This window comes from Haliotis asinina, chromosome 8, assembly GCF_037392515.1.
Source record: "Haliotis asinina isolate JCU_RB_2024 chromosome 8, JCU_Hal_asi_v2, whole genome shotgun sequence".
Classification (NCBI taxonomy): domain Eukaryota; kingdom Metazoa; phylum Mollusca; class Gastropoda; order Lepetellida; family Haliotidae; genus Haliotis; species Haliotis asinina.
In genome coordinates this window covers 33,659,772-33,681,288 of record NC_090287.1, presented here as the reverse complement: position 1 = coordinate 33,681,288, position 21,517 = coordinate 33,659,772, and the positions used below count along the sequence as shown (strand labels likewise).

The following is a 21,517-nucleotide window of genomic DNA, read 5'->3' as shown; positions in this document are numbered from 1 at the left end:
ACATTCAACAGCAAAATTCTTCATATCACACAAATCGCTCCAAGCTTTCGTTATGGGTTTCTTACATGCTACCACAAAACTAGCGTACCATGCACACTCGTTTCACTTCCATTTTCATCTCAGAAATACACCAAATAGAAAAAAATGATGAATTCCCCGTCATAAGATGTAATCTTCTTAACATCCAAACTATGTTAAAATATCAACAGTGTTAAAAACATCCCCTCTTGGGATAATTCAAAAGTAGAATTCATACATGAGTAACTGATATTACACATACCTCAAATGAAGAAGACTGATGAAAACGGACAACACTTAACACCAATAATAAACCATCAGCTCTTGTTTTTTAAGGCCCGAAGTGCTATAGATGATCTCAAAACTTTAAACGCAAGACAATATTGTGTAAAATTATTTATATTATAAAAGAATAAGCTGTCGTGGAAAGAGAAATGCATGCACCAAAGATACTGAAATAAGATCGTAGTTTCTAATATTTTATGTAACTGTAGGAGATATTTCCACAATGGGTCTGGATAAGCTGCACAGACTACCTGTATCAAGGATAACTACTAGATCTACGTATTTTGTGGTTGATGTTATTAAACGATTCAGTTATACCATACACGTAAAAGAAGTCTTGGGTTAAAATTCCTATGGTATGAATAACGTGAAGACCGAGTTAGAATTAATCAGTAGCTCATGCTCGTCGTAAGGATCGGGTTGTCAGGTTCACTGACTTGGTTGATACGTGTAATCCTACCCCAGTTGTGGAGATTGACGCTCATACTGTTGATCACTGGATTGTCTGACCGGGTTATGTCCAGCTCGCCGCCATATAGCCGGAATGCTGAATGTGGCGTAAAACTAAACTCACTCACCCGCGCAATGTGGTATCATTGTGTGGACAAACACATACACAACGTCACAATTGTTTGGAACTGTTAAACAACTTGTGAGTGTATGATCGTAAAACCCAATTTATATCCAACCGGGCACGCCCTTGGATCAAGAGGCGATTAACAGGATGGGGGGATCAGACTCGCTGATTTGGTTAACACATGCCATCGCTTCCTAACTGTGCAGATCGATGCTCATACTTTTGATCACTTGATTGTGTGGTCCAGACTCGATTATTTATAGACCACCGCCATGGAATATTGCTGAGTGAGGCGTAAAACTAAACTCACTCACTCACTCACTCACTCACTTGGATCATGAAAGTGTATCTATGTTAGGTTTGTGTTAATTAGCATGTGTAAAATCGGCCTGTACCATCTGTTCTCAAACCATCAAACAAAGTGTCGTTGGTCCTTTAAAGGAAGAATCATTCGTATGAATGGGTACCAAACATCCCATATACGATAACTATACATGCATTTTGTGTCCCATGCTTTACTTCCTTTCAGCATTCAATTAATTTGTGATGACAAGTAGAGGTTGATAGAAAACACGTGTACAATGTACACGAACATATAACAGACATTAACACATTTCATTCCCGCTGACTCTACTACGAGGCAAAATCGAACCATACTTCACCGTATCACGTAACATATGTAAGGATATAACAGAATCAAACTGTTAATCTATGAGCTTGGTCTATACGTGTCCATCATTCAACTATTGGGGTGGTTGGGTAGCCTAGAGCGGTAGTTCGTCACCTCAGCAGTCCAGGTTCGAATCCCCACATGGGTACAATATGTAAAGCCCATTTCTGGTATACCGTGTTCGTGATATTGCTGGAATATTGTTAAAAGAGACGTGAAACCGTACTCACTCATTCAACGTTGAACATGGCAGACTCATTCATGCATTCATCCATATCATATGCAATAATGAATTGTAACTATCATCATTAAAATATACTGCTTAGTATGGGCTTGTGTCCATTGCATTAGAACAAATACATCACTGCAAATCACATAATCGCAAATGTTTTATGCTGACTGATAATATATCGGAGCAAGTTTATAGTGCAACGCCCAGCTTATCCGCAACCTGCAGTAAAACATACTTTCAGGATAATGAATCGCTGACAAGTAATGATTCGTCTATTTCTCATATATAGGCGTTAACTATCAACGTTTTCGATTAATGATTTATGCACAGAAACATTTTAAAACGTACAGTAAAATCGGAACGTTTATAGGGTAATGCAAACAGAATAAAGTAATTTTTCAATACCTACACATTTAACTTGCTTTTAGGAGCACAAAATCTGACCAGCAGGAGGCTCTCGACCCCTAAGGCAAAGGCTGCCAAGAAGATACCAATAGCAATCAGGTAAAAAGCACTCTGCAGGTCCATAAGTTCTATAGGTCGAGCACTGGCCTTGCCCTCGTCAAGACATAAATTCTCACGCGGCCACCATTTTCTTTTCCAGGTAAGGAACAATCCGCTCTGGTCAATCTTCAGCATCCTGAATAAGACAAGAAAATTTTAACTGAGTTCATGGCAGCGATCCGTTTATACTTTGAACGTCTAATAGTATTTTGTGCTCATTGTATGAAAGTCAAGAAATGTGAGGAAACATGATAGGAATCACGTTCCAGTTTTGAGCCCTTATGCGAGCTCTTAACTTTACCTTGTACGTGTTTGCATGGAACGCTCTGGGTGGACAGGATCCGCACACGTTTTTGTGAACAGATGTAGGAGGTTATGCCAATTATTATACTAATTGTGGAGCAAAACATGAAAGGCTTGAGATTTAGTATTTTAGTTGTCCTCATTCACACCCATTCAACGAAAGTGATCATGAGATTGTAAAACATGGAGACTGAAAACGTCTAGATGCACGTGTATATATGCACTGGTCCGGAATCAATAATTATTCAATTAGCTTTCCGGTTCATAGTATATATACATAGCTACTGTTGATAATCGTATTGTGCGACACGACTCGGAAAGTTTCAATTGCATTTCGATTGTGAGACGGCATTCTGGTGGCCATCTTTTATGTATTTGGTTAACCACTACTGAACTGGACAATATATCTGAAGCTATAACGCATGATCTTTTTCAGCATCACAGACAAAATACATTTTCATTCAGCCATATAGTTTCAGTCATTTGCATTGGTTTCACCAAACATTAAACGTCAAACTGCAAAAGCCTGTGAAACTCATAGCTTTTATCGCACATCAAATTACCGCTCTCAGTATGCCCTGAGTACGATTCAAAACGGAGTTGAACCCGTCCCACTCACAAACATTAACTAACACAAGTATCAACATACGTGTTAGAAATAATATCCGCATAAGGTGATTCTTCAGGAAGCCCAATTGCATACGTGAAGGGAAGAAGCGCCTCTTTGGTGATTGCTAGGTCGCAGTGTTTTGACAGCCATGGTGTCAACGTCTCTTTGTCGGAGAAGAAAACATAGGATCCATCCAGCACCTTGTTCATGTGGACATCCGCAGACTGAGACAGAACATCAGCATCATCGTCAGCCAGGAAACGTTCTATTCCTTGCCAGAGCTCTTTGTTTGTTCCACTCTTGGCTTCCTACGTTAAAACATGCACAAACATGAACATACAAAGATAGAGGTTTCCAAATGCAAAAGCTCTGTTACGTGTAAGTACTTAATGTTATATATACATGCATGGCAATATTCACAGTCAGATAAACGTCAAGCATTAGTACAGCGATTGAACACTTTAAGATTTCTAACAAGCAAATTCGTTATAAATGTTATGGTATTGGAGTGTGCTACTACAGTTTGAATTGCAAAAAGACCAATTTTCAGAAAATGGACATAATTCTTTTTGAAATGAAATAGCATGAACACTAACTTCAAGGAATGTAACATATGAGCTGCCGCCAACGACACCCCATCTGTATTCATTCTGCGATGCAATATCTGCTATGGAGCTGAATGGCAGTATATCTCGGTTCACAGTGAGGAAGGCTATGAGAGTTCCACTGTAAGAAGCAGCGATTACAATGCAGAATAACCACCAAAACCCGACCAAAATACGTCCAGACTCAGATCTTGGTTGTTGGCTGCCACCTGAAACAGTTGAACGTATCATACAATGACTGAGTCTATTTGGTTGTGATTTTAATCCAACAAATCAGCCTCATCCCGCCTGATTTCGTTACTTGTGACAATAATGTGTGTGATACTGATTACTAAACACGGGCTTACAACCTGTACAGAATCGTACTTTGGAAATACGTTTTACTTAAATCCGCTATATGATAACTAATCGCTGTACGTATAATCGATTGGGGTAATCCTTTCCATGCTTCATGAAACGTGATTTGAAAGGTGGATGTCGTTCATAAAAATTTGGTGTAAAAACGATTGGCCGTGCACGTCAAGGTAAGATAACACTGAAGTCAAGATCAGTTAGCCTTTAAATGGCGTGTGATGTGCATTACCATGAGACAGCATGGCCCCATACAAGTACCAGAGACTCTCCTGGAAGTGGCTGCTTCCTGCTGGCGAGGTGATATCACTTGTCAGGGATGACCATACCATTTCCATCATACACAACAAAGCTGCAACGACAACCAAGGAAATAGCCAAGCACAAGAGAACGGTTCCTTTAAACGGTCGGATCAATTTCAGCCATTTTGTGCGATTAGGGTGTGGAAGCTTATAGATGCCCACGGCCTTGTCATAGTAATAGGGAAATGTGAAGTCCACCACTGCTTCTCGTTCTACAGTTACAGTCAATGGTGCTATTGCCATATCCAATTCCTGGAAGATAAAAACAGGTTCCAGGATCACCGTGCCAGGATGGATGTGTCCGATTGATGAGAACATGTATCCAAATATAATCAGTGGATTTATGTTTAAAATTATGAATGAGTATATGCCATAGTCTATATGAGAAAACACACGAATGAATACACTTGGAAAACCCATCTCATGATATGCCTGTTATAGAACAGGGAAATTGTATAATCATGTCCATATTAATGGTTTTGAAAATATGAATGTATGATTGTAACACTGACACACATATGTTACCATTTCCAATATACCACACAGAATTATGACGTTTGACGTATCACTTTGACGTAAATGACATTACTCTGTTCTGTAGTTCAAGAATGAGCCCTGTCCATGAACCATTCAGAACCCGTCCAAATTCTTTGTCCGCAGGAATAGCAGCATCAAAACTGCAATAGTATAGACCAATACCAGTTGTATTTTGTCCAATATAGTTTTTCATTCATGCATTTTCATCCGTTGGTGTGGATGAACGTCATGCTCGTAACAAGCGTAATGTAATATCTTGATTTGCATTTCCCGGTAGACGAGATTTTGAAAATTTCTTACTATAGTCTGTCTTCGGTGCAGTCACGTTGGTGACCTACGTAAATAACATTTAAAATGTAATAAAATGTAATCCGTTACATGCCTAAAAAGGGTTCTTTTGTAATTTTGTAATCGAAAAGCTGTAAAATGCTATCTTCGGTATAGGTTTACCCATTTGTATAGGGCATTTTGGATTAATAATGTACATTAAATTTTGCGAAAAACTATTGCATTCGTATCCAGCTAACATTTCACAAAAGACTTCAAATACACACACAGTAATTAAATTTCAGTCCACACAGTCTAATATGTAAAATCGATCAAATTAATCGTGAAGCTTTGCAGACTATGTCAATGTTATTGCCTCAAATTATTTTAGATTAATCTGATACGTACGTGAAGTTAAGCAACGTTGCGATTTCTTCCAGAAGATCGAAGCATAGCCCTCCAAAGCCAGAACTCGATGTGTCAGATAGTATGACAAATGGATGCCACTGTAATATAGAGTGCAAAACGATACACAGTCTTGACTATCCTAAGGAACATATTCCTCTTAGTGGGGACAATAGCTGATAAATGATGTGAATCAGGTATCCCAGAATCCCAAAATAGGTTTGGCCTTACGCTACAAAGCGGTACTCATGCAATGCCAACCCATGAATATCCGGTTAGAATTGGTCTTCAGCGACACATGTTTGTCTCTTGACGTGACTAACGGAATCGGGTTGTCAGGCCCGCTGGCTTGGTTTACACATGTCATCCTTTCCCAGTTGTGTTGATTGATGCTCATGATGTTGATCACTGGATTGTGTGGCCCTGATTCGATTATTTACAGACGGCAGCCATATAGCTGGAATATTGCTGAGCGCAGTGTAAAACTAAACATCGATCAAGGCAACTGGGATACGATGACGTATGAACTAAATCAGCGAACCAGATCACCCGATCATGTTAGTTGCTTCTTAAGAAATAGAGTTTATTCAGTTGAGTACAAGAAAATCAAGCAACATCCGCATTTTTAAGAAGACTTAGCTGCTGCTTCACATGTAACAAACCAACTCACCACATTCGTTCCAACTTTTAGTGTGCGCATATTGAACCCAAAGTGAGTATTTGGAAAGACCTCTACATTCAGGGTCAGATGTCCATCCAAATCAAAGAATCCAACCGGGCTAAACTCTCGGCCTTCCTCTCTATACATCAATGTGTCTATCCGTCCCAGCCAACTCCCTACGTCTTTCTCCAGCTTCTGAATGTGAGTACATGGTTTATGTAAATATTATGGACGGGTGCAATTTTTATAAATATACTGAACAATACAATTTTATTCATAATGTTCCAACTGAAATACGTTGTATATGTGAAACGTCAGCGAGGAACGGAGGTGTGCATTGTTTTGAGTGAGTAGGTAAGTGTGTGAGTTTACTTTTAGCATCTGTTTAGCAATATTCCACCAACAGCACGGCATGTGGAGCAGAAATGGTCCAACCCCGGTCCTTGGCATGATGAGCGAACGCTTTAACCACAAAGCTATCCCGTCGTCCGAGCAATGTTTAGACCTGTGCTATACCTAGTCAAGGTTTTAGACCTGTGCTATACCTAGTACCTAGTCAAAGTTTTAGACCTGTGCTATACCTAGTCAAAGTTTTAGACCTGTGCTATACCTAGTCAAAGTTTTAGAAGGCACTACATTATATTACAAACCAATATGTGTGTGATTCTTTTCTGAGGTTATTAGTGGAGCAGACTCTTGTCTCTCATGTGGCATTACATCTTAATGCACTAAAGGACCAACATGGAGATTATTCCTCCCTTTGGGCATGTTTCAGAGAATTGACCATTGTTTCTCTAAGGTGAATACTAGCATCTTGTCCTCATCGCAATTATCACTGTTTTTGTATTGTACTGCCTGTGAATTGTACTGCCATTGTTCTAGTTAACGTAGTGATATCCTCTTAACTACTGTGTCAGTGTCAGCATATGAAGGAACAATACAACAGTAAGTCCAAGAAGACCCGTCTTAGTTCCACAACCTTTATGTCGAACGTTAGGCAGGTCAACAACAAGTGTCATCTTTGAATGTCGTAAAACGCCTTTCGAACGGCCAACATTCCGTTCCATGGCCTTGCGATAGGTCCATGTAACTACATGAGCGTTCGTATTGTTAAAGAAAACAATATCTTGATGAAGTATTCCTACTAATTATTTCAGACATTTGTAAATTCTATAGTCACGTTCAGCTGTCCTTGTAAGACATATGTCAGCACCCAAAATGTCCAATTGTACAGACATTACCTGAACCATGTCGTGAATGGTTGTGACACTCGTCTCATTCTTTGTACAGCGGTTGTAGACAGTTTGTAGATGTTGATGGAGAGTAAGCTGTAAGCAACAGTAGTAAAAACTTATATATAAATATTTTTGTGAATGTTTTCAACTTGGGTCCACGGATTCATACGTTATATTTTTTACAGATTAACTTTAAAAATCATTTTTAAATGCATTTGTTAATGGAGACACGTCATGCAGTTTAAAATCAAATTTCGGCACGACGCTGCAGAATTGTACATTCAAGTCGAAGCATTTTGATGGAACATGTGTCTTTGTGTTTGTGCTACTTCTCTACATAAACTGGTTTAAGAGACTACGTGCATATTACCGTATATTCTCCACTGTAGTCCGCCGATGGCACCGTGATCAAAGCAAGGTTGTCTATCCCAAGGTCATGGGTATGACACACATTGGAGATATTTTCTTGATAGATCAGCCATTTTGAAAATTTCCAGATAGCTGTTTTGTTCTGATTCCTTTTGTCAAATACGTTCACCTGAAAGCAAAAAGCAAATGATACCGACGAGGAAACAGTAACCAATATTGTAAAGATCGACTTAATATGGTTTTGCGCCACACCCAGCAATGATAAATGGCGGTTGTCTGTAAATAATCTGGATCACACAAGCAAGTGTTCAAAAGCATGAGCATCGGTCAACGCAGTTGGGATACGATGACATGCGTCAACCAAATTATCGAGCCTGAACACTCGATCCCGTGAGACACCTTTCACGACAATCATGTGTTGCTGAAGATCAATTTTAACAGGATCCACACGGGTGTATAAAGTAAATAAACGTATACAGTGATGAGCACTCGATCCCGTCAGTCGCCTTTCACGACAATCATGTGTTGCTGAAGATCAATTTTAACAGAATCCACACGAGTGTATAAAGTAAATAAACGTATACAGTGATGAGCAATCTACATGACAAAACGATCCACTCTATTTGCCCAAACCTTAGAGTTAAGGTTGCACCACTGTAAACAGTTTACAGATACCTGTTTAAAGAGTATGTTGAAACAGTCCAGTTTGCACATGACGAGGATGTTCCTGTCGTTGTTGGTGGTGTTGGTATAGAGAGACAGCAGTTGTTCGTACGTGGCATCCGATGTCACTTTCCCATCGATAATGTACGTAACAGCCTTTGTCCCGTTTGAAGACAATTTGTCAGAGAGATGTTTAACTGTATGTCCTGAGAGCATTAAGTATATTTTAAAATTAGATGAATCTAATACAGGCATGGCATATTTTGTCTATCACAGATATTGCACTCCTCCATACTTGTATCCGACAGTATTTGAAATGGGAGAAGAAATTCCGAAATCATATCCGATTTCCATTCTCCAATCCATTATCAATATGCGATCAGCTTTAGACTTTGTTTAGTTGTTAACTTGTTTAGTTGAATTTAGGTCACTTTAGTTTTAAAAAACAGAAGGACACTCTTTGATTAAACACTACAGTCCGTTTGATTTCAAATGAGACCGATGATTGGCTCACTCACACAAAATCTAAAAACTGCAACAAAACCAAACCGCTTTACACAACCTTTATTCGGGTGTCCAAAAAGTGTGAGACAGGTCGTCAGATTTGGTCTGTCGATTTCATGTGACTTTCCCAAATTTGGTTTTATTGCAATTTTGTAAACGAAATCAAATGGACTGTAGTCTTTTCAACCAAAGTTTCAATGTGACAGGCATGGTTTACGCATAACAGAGACTCAGATCATTTTACTGTACACGATAAGTCGTATGTCAACACAACGGTCCTACAGTCCGTTTGGTGTGAAAATTTTCAAAAGTTATTAAACCTATTTCTTGTCTTTGAATTACACATTGACAACCTACATTCAAGTTAAGGATAATTCACATTAATTTCTAAACCATTACATTTTTCGGATGACATCATTCTCACTGAAACTCACCCGGTATACAAAATTTTAGATCATCAAGTCACATATTTGCAACAGAACACATGTAGACGTTCAAAGTCGTAAGTGCACAAGACAGTTTTCTAATTAATTATATTAACTGGGTTTGCATTTCTTTTCACCCGTTTCAATGTTCGGGTATGTACACTGGCCCAAAAAAGAAACGTATAGGTGAAAATCCAATGTTATGAGAGATGATTTATTAACTTAAATTGCACAAAAAGTAATGGAACTTGAGCAATGATAATTCACACGGGTATTAACAAATGTGTGTCAAGACATATACAATCATTCACAGTGGTATTAAGCGTCTCTATTTTCCATGGCATAGTGAGAAAGTCAGTATCTGGTGTGACCACCACGGGCATCAATCACTGCTCTGCATCGCCTGGGCATTGACTGTATAAGACGTCGTATCCGCCTTTGTGGGATTCTTCTCCACTCATCTCGCAACGCATTCACCAACTGTAGACGTGTCTGTGGCTGCGGCTGTCGACGTCGTAACCGTTTACCCAATTGGTCCCATAAATGTTCAATTGGGTTCAAATCCGGCGATTTTGAGGGCCATGGAAGAACTGTAATGTTGTTGTTGGCAAGGAAATCCGTGGTAATGCGTGCTGTGTGCGGTCTTGCATTGTCGTGCTGGAAAATTTCCCTTCTAGCGTCAGTTGTAGGAACAACATGACGGTTCAGAATTTCATCCCGGTAGCGTACAGCATTGAGATTCCCTTGCACATGCACCAACTGTGTCCTGCCGTTCATAGATATGCCTCTCCACATCATTACACCTCCACCACCGTGTCTGTTGACCTCACGAACGCACTGTCGAGCATATCTCTCATTTCGACGTCTGTAAACACGCATCCTTCCATCATGTCTGTACAGCAGAAAACGTGACTCATCGCTGAACCAGATCCTCCTCCAATTCAAGAGGTTCCATGCCCGAACGTTCCTGCACCACTGAAGACGTGCACGACGGTGATGGGGATGCAGAACAGGTCCTGCATGAGGTCGCATAGGTCGAATTCCATGCTCTCTTAGGCGATTCCTGATGGTTTGTGGAGAGACTCTACGCAGCCCAGGAACGTGATCAGCGGTATACGTAGCAGTGACGGCGCGATTATGCAGATGAAGCACCCGGATGTAGCGGTCTTGTGCTGCAGTTGTCACCCTTGGTCTCCCACTCCTTGGACGGTCTCTGGTCGAGTTGTGTTGCGTGTATCGTTGCCAGAGACGGGAAATCGTGCTCTGCCTCACATTCAGACGTCTGACGTCCCCAGCTTCCAGACGTCCAATGGCTCTATTTCTGTTTTCTTCATTTAACCTTGGCATTTTTCGCGTCGCATAGAAAGAAATTCGAAGAATGAATCGCAACAGGACCTGTCCCCTTTTATAGCCATCATAATCAAGATTGAGATCCTGCATTTGCACGTGCATAATGCTTTCAGATTTTCCCACGTGCAGATTATACAAAGCGTTTTCAAGGTGCTGTGGTGTGGCGAATAATCACCAGAGGTTGTGTTTGTTTGTCTGTTTTGGTTGTATTGACTATAAAAACACTTAATATTTACATTAATTGTCATTCCATTCCATATTTTCCGAAAAAATCTACTTTAAAAATGAGATTTCAGCTATGCGTTTCTTTTTTGGGTCAGTGTATGTAAATATTGTTTTGAAATCAAGTTGCCTGTATTCAGACTATCCAAATAAACTGGACACAGTTTTCATACTTACCCATTCCAAAGTCATGAAATATAGACACTGTGTGCCACTGCAGCTTGCTGATCAATCTGGGTAACATGTCTTTGACTGGGTTAACGCTGTGCTGTCCAAATACTTGAATGTCATCTTCTGTATCTTGACTCCAGTCCTTATAATCTTCGCACGGGGATATAGGAAGTGCTGGGGTGTAGGCAGTATGGCAGGTCAGGGCTGCGTCATGAAAGTCCGGTAACACCACACCGTTGCACAACTCCCGGTTCATAATGATGACTTCGTTGGCGGCGGGTGGAAGCACTGTTCGAACTGAATCAGGTGTGAACCATCTTAATTTTCAGTTAACCTGTTCTCAGGTTACATACTTTTGTCGGGATGAACATATGATGTAAATGATCAGAGTACCAACACATTGTGTGATTTATTGCTCTTCATGTTGGTCGCCGCGAATACCTCCATGATTTCCAATACGGCGATAAGTAATACTTATTCACACTCCAAAATTCTTGTTAGTCGCCGTTAGCTACTATTGACATATGTTATGAAGAATTTGAAATGTTGACATTAATACCGATGCGGTTCGTCAAGTATTCAGTTATTGAAGGAAAATATTATATGTGATCAAGATAGACACATTAGTATATATAATTATACTATCTATTAAACTCTCTCTCTCTCTCTCACGCGCGCGCGCGCGCACGCACGCACGCACACATACACACATATAACCACAGAATTAAATAGTTTAATTCGAATTGGAAATTGAATTATAATCTTACCCCGCTTTTCTAAAACTAACATATTCAAAGCAATCGGTATACGGAGAAGACGCAGTAACTTATGTTTGGCCTTCACCTTGTATCTCACACAAGAAAAGCAGACGCGTATGGTGTATCGTAAGGAGCAGAGCCCTTGTTGTTTTGGGTTTTTTTCTATTTTAATTAATCTGGTCGGTTCCGTATGACTAGTGGCCGTATGAGAAATGGGCGTGTGACTGGTGGGATACAACCCTTGTACTGTTTGAAAAAATGCAGATGGAGAACGAATGCCTGATGAAACATTTAGCGCGTTTCGGTGTGGGACGCGACCGAAAATCGAACGATTTTAAAGTCAAATGTTCCACAATCCCTCTGGATCCCATAGCCTGTTGAATGATTTTCTGCAGCCACACGCCACACGCCTCACGCCTCACGCCTCACGCCTCACGCCTCACGCCTCACCATCCAGGTTGAACACTATCATTTTCAATCGTTTACCGATGGATGTTTTACAAATCAAGGATAATATTATTCATACTGAGATATCCTTGTTACATATGTCAAGTTATTTGTATATAAGTATATAAAATCGAGTACCAATTTCACTTTGTACAATGACTTTTCTTTTGCTGACGCTAAACAAAACGTGTACGACATTGGGATTTGTTTGTTTGAACATGTTTATCAGGATCGCACACAAAAACGTGAGATAGTTTCAAAACAAGGTTTTGTACGAATTTATCGACGAAAGACTATATTTATCTGCTCATATATTATCGACTATGAACTGAAGTTTCATTTTAACTGATGTACTTTCAGGTTGGTTCAGTCTGTTTTCTTCCCACAAGGGTTACCAGACAAATATCAATAGAAAAATACAAATGAAACATAACATATTCTAACCTGAACAATTTAAAATTTAACAATCAGTGATGTGGCACAATGAGAAGCATCTGTTTCATTTTTTTCTCTTATAAGAAAACCCAAATGCGGTCAGTATTTACACTGATGTACGTATCGTAGTATGTATTTCTTTGGACCAGAACTCGTATAAGTGTTTGTTTGTTTATTTGTTTGTTTGTTGTGTGATGTCGAACTCAGTAATAGTTCCACCATATGGTGGCGGTTTGTACATTATCGAGTTTGAACCAGCCAATCCAGTGATCCACAGCATGAACATCGATCCATGAAATTAGTATTCAATGACGTGTCAACCAAATCAGCGAGTCTCGTTAGTCGCATCGTATGATAAGCACGGGTTGGTGACGGCCAGTCATAAACCAATCTTCACTAGTTTTGTAAGTGATGTTCAGCAGCCTGAAATGCAGTTGCATGCATCCGAAGGACTGCCTATGGGTTGAATTGCAAGCTGTTCACAGTCATTGACAAAACAAAATTACATGCAAACATTTATCAGAAATAGTGCAGACCACTGGTCTAAATTGAAATTCAAATTGACGAATAGTTCGCATTAACAAAATGCTTTCAAAGTAGATGCTTATGTCGATTCAGTGTCACAAATGGCGTTATCATGGTGATGATTTAATAATAGATGAGTACTCAAAGTAACGCTAGAAAATAGTTGCCTGAAAAACAGAAACGTATTATTTATTGGAAATACTTGACAGTGCTGCCGAAAAAATCAAATTGGAATCAATGACGCTGTGGAAGTTGTACTATAAACAGGACAGAACTGAAGGATTGGATTGGACTGGATTGGATTCCATATCTGAATCTGAAGGAATACCTTTGAAATGTTGCTTATCTATGGAATCTTAGAAGGGACATTGTCGCGTTGTCGCCCTCTCAGAAACATGTAAAAGGGGGAGAATTAACCGACAGTGCGACAACGTGACATTTCGGCCGTATTTCGCATTTTATCAATGTCGCTTTGTCGTGTTTTGAATAATATTTTTGTACTCATCCAAGAGACGACACTTAATAATGCGACAAATAGCCGAAATGCTGCGTTTCCAGAATGTTGCATTGTCGCGCTTTGGATAATTGTGCCTCTTTTTGCCTTTTCTGAGAGTGTGAGAACGCAACTGTGTCCAGTCTGGGACTTCATACTAATCTGATACAAGGAGTTGTTATCCGTTGTCACGGACACGAAAGAAGTGAAGCTTGTTGTTGAGCAACACGCTGACATATAAATCATTCATGTTATACGCAATCAGAAAAAAAAATGACACATTCAATCATCATACAATTATACTTACTGGAACGTGCAAACATGAAAGGTGTCTCGTACAAAACGGTCTTCTCTGTGATCTCCAAGCTGGTATTTGTAGCATTAGTTGTTACCAATTCCACGGCGCTGCCATGACGACTTAGAAATACTGAAAGGACATGAAGTCAGTGATTGAGGGAATGTTATTTTACGTCGTCGTCAGTGCCAAAACACGACAAATCAATCTGAAAGCGCGTATATCTCCAAGTGCTTCAGTGGAAAGGTCCTCAAATAATACCATCTTAATTTGCATGTCTTGCATCTTAGTAAGGATAGTTAGGATATAGTAAGGGTAGTAAGGATACAGCATAGTGAGTTCATTAAAGTACATGTCATGTTAAATTGTCAGTTTTTGTTTAGCTATGCTATTAGAGTGAGTGAGTTTGATTTTATGCCACCTTTACCAATAATCCAATCAATGTCACGGCGGCGGACACCAGAAATAGGCTCCATATATTGTAAACCAATAGCGAGTGTTTTCTGCAATCTGACAATCATACTTGACATCCCTGAAAATGAGGACGCATTTACTGCTAGGCTACCCCACCGCCCCGATGCCATTACACGCAACACAATCGCCAGAGTGGGCACATTACGGGCTTGTTCTGAAACAGCCCGAGATTGTCACAAATGAATCATTGAATACCTATTTATCGTTAAAGGTAGCCCTGTAGGTTTTTGTTTGCCTCTTAACGATGTACTCAGTTACTGGCATACGGTGACCAGTGCTACCCCGTGTCTTAATGATGTCAGATAACCTCCTAGCATATTTATTTCCGGAATAGAAAGAGAAGTTAACTCATGCCACAGGATCATATACATATATCTCACGCATCTTCAGGCGTCACTTCGAATAAAACTGAAACCAACCAGAGATTCTCTGTTCCCTAACATTTTTTGTAGCCATAGTTCATTATAGCTGCCAGATTACAATGTTGCATAAAAAGGGCCGATGAGGTCGGATGATGTTAGTGAGTGAGTGAGTGAGTTTAGTTTTACGGCACACTCAGCAATATTGCAGCTATATGGCGGCGGTCGAGTCTGGACCAGACAATCCAGTGATCAACAACATGAGCAGCGATCTGCGCAATTGGGAACTGATGACATATGCCAACCAAGTCAGCAAGCCTGACCACCCGATCCCGTTAGTCGCCTCTTACGACAAGCATAGTCGCCTTTTATGACAAGCATGAGTTGCTGAAGGCCCCGGGACCATCACGGGTACGGATGATGTTAAAGTCGAACACCAAGGTTCAATTGCAAGCATATGTACTATTGTTAGCCTTGATGTCGCTGTAATGTTGCACTGAAACCTGCGTGAGACCCTCACTGTTACATGAACATCACATTTACACCACTGATGGTACAGTAACTGATTGTTACTATCAGCATTGTATTCATTGCCATCTCAGTTGCAATGCAGTTAGTCACACTACGGATGCTACCAAGAAGAAAAACAACATACGGTATGAATGTCAACATGTTAATTTGTATGTATATATTTTGAATTTAGGAGTTTTCTCATAAACTCCTGAAATTAGGATCAAAAGGTTTGTTTGGGGTTTTAGGTCGTTTGACAGTGATAAGTAAATTACCAACTTCAACCAGTCTCCCTTTAGGTTAATGAAGTATATAAAAAGCACGATGTGAATTTAAAAGATGAAAGCTAAACAATTAACGTATACAGTGAACAGGCCAACAATGACAGAGGTCAAGATTTCAGCATTTGAGGCAAGTATTACAACTGCACAACAATAATAATTTTAATGATTATACATGCATTTATGAAGCGCAGCAATTGACGAATGAGATGTGCTCTATGAGCTACCAGAGAGACCATCGCTTCAACTTGTTGGGCTGATCAAACTAGTGTGTCTTAAGCTGTGATATAAAGAAGAGACACGCGTGTGTATCTAAAATCACATTTACAAGAATACAACTGTTTCTATTTTATAGGCACCAAATCCCAAACCTGCGCCCTCTGCGTCTCAGTAGCTATCAACGTCTCATTAAAAATGTTATTGTTTATTTTGTGTAAAACCCATTGTTTACGTGCTAAATGCAATAATTAATTTGAAAATATTGTTGGAAAATTTAGATATGGACAGTTGTTCATGATCACAATGAATGCCGATGATACTGATCTAGAACGTTATACGCTAAGTAATGCATGGGCTTCATCTATCTACTACTTATCTACATTCCACTTAATTTAATCCCTCTGAACTGTTTTAAGCTTATCTGGCCCATGCAGCAAGTGTTGTTTTTAAGAAATTTCGTGATTTACAGTATTCTCCATGTCGTATTAAATAATTGTGCAAATTGAATTCACAACACACGTAACTCACCAATCTTCAATGTGTAGTTTTCGGAAGGTTGACCGTCTCCGAAAATTATGTTCATCGATATGAATATGACAGAATATAACATTACTGCCATCTTGATCTCTTCAACACTGCAAAGTGGCGCCTTCTCTTTTTCTTCAATGTTCCCACGTACTCCAACCTATCGGTCAGTATGTAGATGGCAAATTATCAACTTCAAATGTTTGAGCTTCCTATCAGATCTGAAAACAGAGAAAGTAATTGAATGTTTGTCAGGACGATATCAATTATTCCATGAGAAGTGATATATTGGCAGCACATGTCAAAGTAGACACAACAAATATTTGGGGCAATTATCAGACCAGGCATGTTGACAGTGCTTTGTTTCATCCATATGTAAGATTCCATCTTAGGTCTCACAAGGTTGTGTAAATCTGGAATAGGCATCCTCCGACAACGTGATTATACGGAGATCTTAACAAGGGTTTAAGATTTCAGAATATTGATTGTTATGTATACGTATATAGTAAATAAGTATGTGGAAGGTCACATATTTTATACGCTGATTTGGATGCAACCTTGACAACGACACCACTAGAAAACAGACATATGTTATACTCGATATGATATTTAGTTTGTTGTATTTGTTGTTCAAACCTGTCATCAGTAATTTTCCAGCTGTATGACGACGGTTTGTAAATAATCTAGTCTGTACCAGAGAATCCATTGATCAACAGTACAAGCATCGTTCTACGCAATTTTTATACGATGACAAGATTTGTGTCAACTATGTCAGCGAGTCTGACCACCCAATCCCGTTAGTTGCCTCTTTGGTCAAGCATGCATTCCTGAAGACCAATTCTAACCGGGTTACCACAGCTCATGTGTGATATTCAAATGCAGCTGGCCCTTCATAACATAGTGGCTAAGTGTGATATACAGTGGAAGCTGTCAAAACCAGCATCTGTCTATTCCGGCATGTTGTCAACACTGGCGTAAAATCTCAGTCCCGTCTGTGGCTTGTACATTTATCATCAGCTCTACCATCCGGCACATAGTCTAAACCGGATTATTTCTTCAGTCCCAGATGCGTACCGGTTTAGGCAGCTTCCACTGTATATGTATTAATGCCGTATTGATAATAAACTTTACTTTGTAAGTCGTTACCGGTGTGGTACATTTGCACAGAATCAAATGAATGTTCTTATATGTTTATGACGGCAGCCACCAGTGGGGAAGGATACGAACACGTGGTATCATCACTATTTAGTAGTGATTCATAAACCCTCGCTCTGTGATCGTATCGCATAGTGACAATCACTGGAATCTCTGGTTCACACCCAGTTTGTTTACAATCCACAAGATACAGCAGTAACACTCCAGAAACTAGTCATCTGCTCATGACACTGTCACATCTGTACATCGACTCTGCTTTTGGCAGAGATTTCTTATGAATGTGGAAAGGGTTCTATTCGTAATATACTGTGATATCAATATTGCGAAAAACCACGAAAACGTCATGTTCTCAAAGAACACACCTATTTGGCAATTCTCCAAGTAGAATAAACACAATAAGAGGGACTTTCATCAGCATACCATAATGGTACGTTGCATAGTATAAGCTCAGCATGATATATAAATACAGATCAATGGTAAAAACATCGGAGCAAACACATCAAACGTCATGTCTCCTTGGTACTCACCCATTTAGCATACTCACAAACAGAATTAATCAAATCCTTAAGTGACTCTCTGCGTGGTACCATCGAAATACATTAGCACAAAATGAAAATTCGTTAAAAAAGAAAACAATGGCGTCAGTATCGAGACGAACAAAAACACTTCACAATTCATGCCCCCGAGATTTCATATTCACCTTCTTCCTCCAAACAGAATCCCTCAATATAGCTCCCAAAACTTAAGCTGATTCTAGCTAGGAACCGTAGAAGCACTGGAAGCTAACATTGCGGATGATGGTCAATAGTTCTTCCCCTTTGACTCGACCAACATTATGCAAGCATCTGATTCCAATAATGTGTTTCGTTTCAAATTAAGGATATGTTTCAAAATCTAGTAGCGATGACTAGGTCTAGAGATGATAACAGCCAAACGTTTCTCTGATTCAATTATTAGAAAATGGACGAGGTGACAATTTTGTGCGACACTGTCAGTAAGCGATTTTTGCATTTATTTAGGGCATTGGGGCAGGATCATAGGTTCCAATAGTGTCAGGTATCAGATTGTTACCCATGAAATATGGAACCTTTTAGAGATAACCATCGCCTCTGGACACGATACATATTCATACAGTTTGTTTGATTAATGAGCTACTCAGTTTCCATAAACGTGATTTATATGTTCGTGAGTAAATGCTACCACTCAGATGTATACCATTAGAACAGTACTACCAATCTCTCCACACATGACAACTGATTTCGCTGCATGATGTCAGGAAATAAGGTATTGATTGTACTGGATTGAGATTAACGTTCTGCAATCAATATATGTTCATGTGATGTATGTGGCGTATTGTTTTGTGTTGTGTGATATGCAGTTAAAGGTAGACAACTCTTCAACATTGAAACAGTCATGTCCTTAAGCATGTCTGTGAACAGTTACAATTTCCACACTTATTTCCTCTCATGTGTTTTTGGTATTGATCAGTTTCTTGTCTCCGTGACTTGCGCGATCCCAAAGGTTGATTGGTATGTTGTTTAACGCCGCACTCGGAAATATTCCAGCCATATGGTGTTTCATGTAAACAATCGGGTCTGGACCAGGCAATCATGTAATGAACGTCAAACTACGCAATCTATGCAATGGCATGTGTCAACCAAGTCAGATAGCCTGATCATCCGATCCCGTTAGTCGCCTATTAAGAAAAGCATGGTTTACTGAATACCAATTCTAACCCCGATCTTCTCGTGTCTCAGTCCCAATGAATACATGCAGCAGTGTGGGTTCCATGTTAGATTGGGCAATACTACACGAAACTAACTTTACCTATACGTTACCACACTCGTGAAAAGTTGGGTTAATACTGGCATTAAAAACGTAGAATTGTTAAACGAGGCGAGTGTCTGGTCCAACCTCGAATATTTACATGCCGCCTCCAAAAAGTTTGAATATTTGGTGAGGGTGACGTTAAACAATAAACACATTTGAATAAATAAAGATCGGCAGAAGTGGATCAAATGGTGTTTACTTGATTCGATCATTGTATGAGCAATATCACGACAGGGGAACACCGTGCACAATTATTTATGAGGGGAATCGAACACACGTCTGACGGGTGAGCGCTTTAACCACTAGGCTACTCCACTTGACCACGCATCATAGATGCCCAACGGCGAGGGAGATTCTACATTATTATTACAGCTAAAATGGACAGAATTGTCATTAAAACGACCGCACGTTATCAGAAATGAGCGGGCCACTGTAACTTGATAATGCCCGCAAAATGCTTGACGACGGGCCATTATCAAGCCCGTTGTTAGGTGACGTCATAAGCTGTTCAGCTGGTGAAGTTCAATCACCTACGGCTCGTTTTAACTTGGGTTCATTACTGACGATATACCTGGCTCATACTCGTCACATACACATATATGTCACGTATACATATACCACACTTTCCTACCTGTGGCAACCATAACACTTGTACCATAAATTACTAAATACAGCAATGAAAATGAAGTCTTTGTTGAGCACTGAAAACAATGGCGCCTGTTCAGGTCGAATGTCGTCACTCTCAATAATGATGTCATCTGTTGTTCTATGACGAGTGTATATTTGTAAAAGGTGTGTCAGTGACCTCCGTCTTTTGTTTTAAATGCTTCTAAACCGATGCCGTTGTTTTTATTCTTATTTTATTAAGAATTCTATTCATTTTAGCTATAATAACGGTAACGCTATTTTTCAGGACATAATCATTTGCAGGAGCCCTCGGTCTTTTCACCCAAAGGAAGACCTCGGGCTTCTGCAAATGGTAATGCCCTAAAAAAAGTAGCGTTACCCTTATAGTAGAAGTTTTCCTCTGGTTCAGACTTCACCATGGTGTGATCCATCTATTCATAACCGTTGTCATGCCCATTTCTCTTGAGAAATACTTTCTGCGTTTTGTGACGTGTAGTAAGTCGTTGATCATGCTTTGTCATGTTTGAGAACTTGAATCATGTGAGAGGCTTCCGAAGTTGACCACCAAAGACCCGGGTTCGATGTCACACAATTGTACAATGTGTACTCAAAGCGATGCAAAAATAAACTCACTCACTCAGTGGAGTCAATGGAAGGCTAAGAAAATAAATATTATCTAAAAGAACCTTCTCTTCAGATACAATAATAACATGGCAGTAGATCGTTTTCTGTTATTATGTAAGTCTATACATATTAATTAACATAATAATAAATGTATAATTAAAATGTTTTATGTATATGTTTTACAACGTGGGTAGTATATATTTCTTAACAAAACCTTCTACAGTGCATGCGCAGCTGTGTATTAGAATGATAGACAAGCCCGAAACATTCATGTAGAAATGAAACGATATTGGTTTGTCAAGCCATACATCAAATATTTATTGTCATCAACGTTTTTCGACGGATAGCGTTCTAAATGGCATCGTGTAATCACAGCGTGCACATTATTTATTCAAAGAAGAGCCACTAAAATCCTCTTTTTTCATGTTTCTTCAATGTACATATGCGTCAGCGGATGAACATAGCAAAAACGTGCAGAAGTAAGTTGTCCATCTGAAAAGACGATATCATCGACCAAATATTCACAGGACAAGATATATTAATATATTTGGTTTCATCGACCAAATATTCACAGGACAAGATATATTAATATATTTGGTTGACAATGTGGTATATATTTTTCTTTTCGTCTGCTTATTCAAAGCAGAATCAATCTGATGTCCTCAAACTACACATATGTCCATTTTTATCGACA

General features: G+C 39.5%; 1 protein-coding gene across 1 annotated transcript; it reads right to left on the bottom strand.

The window, feature by feature from the left end:
• Nucleotides 1-2,187: 2,187 nt before the first annotated feature.
• Nucleotides 2,188-20,618, bottom strand: LOC137295225 (probable glutamate receptor). Its single transcript, XM_067826544.1, has 12 exons — nt 20,579-20,618; nt 14,232-14,351; nt 11,273-11,563; nt 8,607-8,800; nt 7,933-8,100; nt 7,569-7,655; nt 5,670-5,767; nt 5,047-5,134; nt 4,388-4,709; nt 3,796-4,013; nt 3,239-3,507; nt 2,188-2,422 (listed from the first exon to the last, which is right to left on the bottom strand). Exons 1-12 carry the CDS (start codon nt 20,616-20,618, stop codon nt 2,188-2,190), a joined length of 2,130 nt encoding a protein of 709 aa, XP_067682645.1.
• Between the last annotated feature and the right edge of the window lie 899 nt (nt 20,619-21,517).

Excerpts from the sequence above, each read along its gene's own strand:
- LOC137295225 (XM_067826544.1), bottom strand. The coding sequence starts at position 20,618 with ATGGTGAAGTCTGAACCAGAGGAAAACTTCTACTATAAGG. Across the intron at positions 11,564-14,231 it reads TTTCATGTTTGCACGTTCCA|TTCGAACAGTGCTTCCACCC; the intron begins GTAAGTATAATT and ends CACCTGATTCAG. Across the intron at positions 8,801-11,272 it reads ATTTCATGACTTTGGAATGG|GACATACAGTTAAACATCTC; the intron begins GTAAGTATGAAA and ends TAATGCTCTCAG.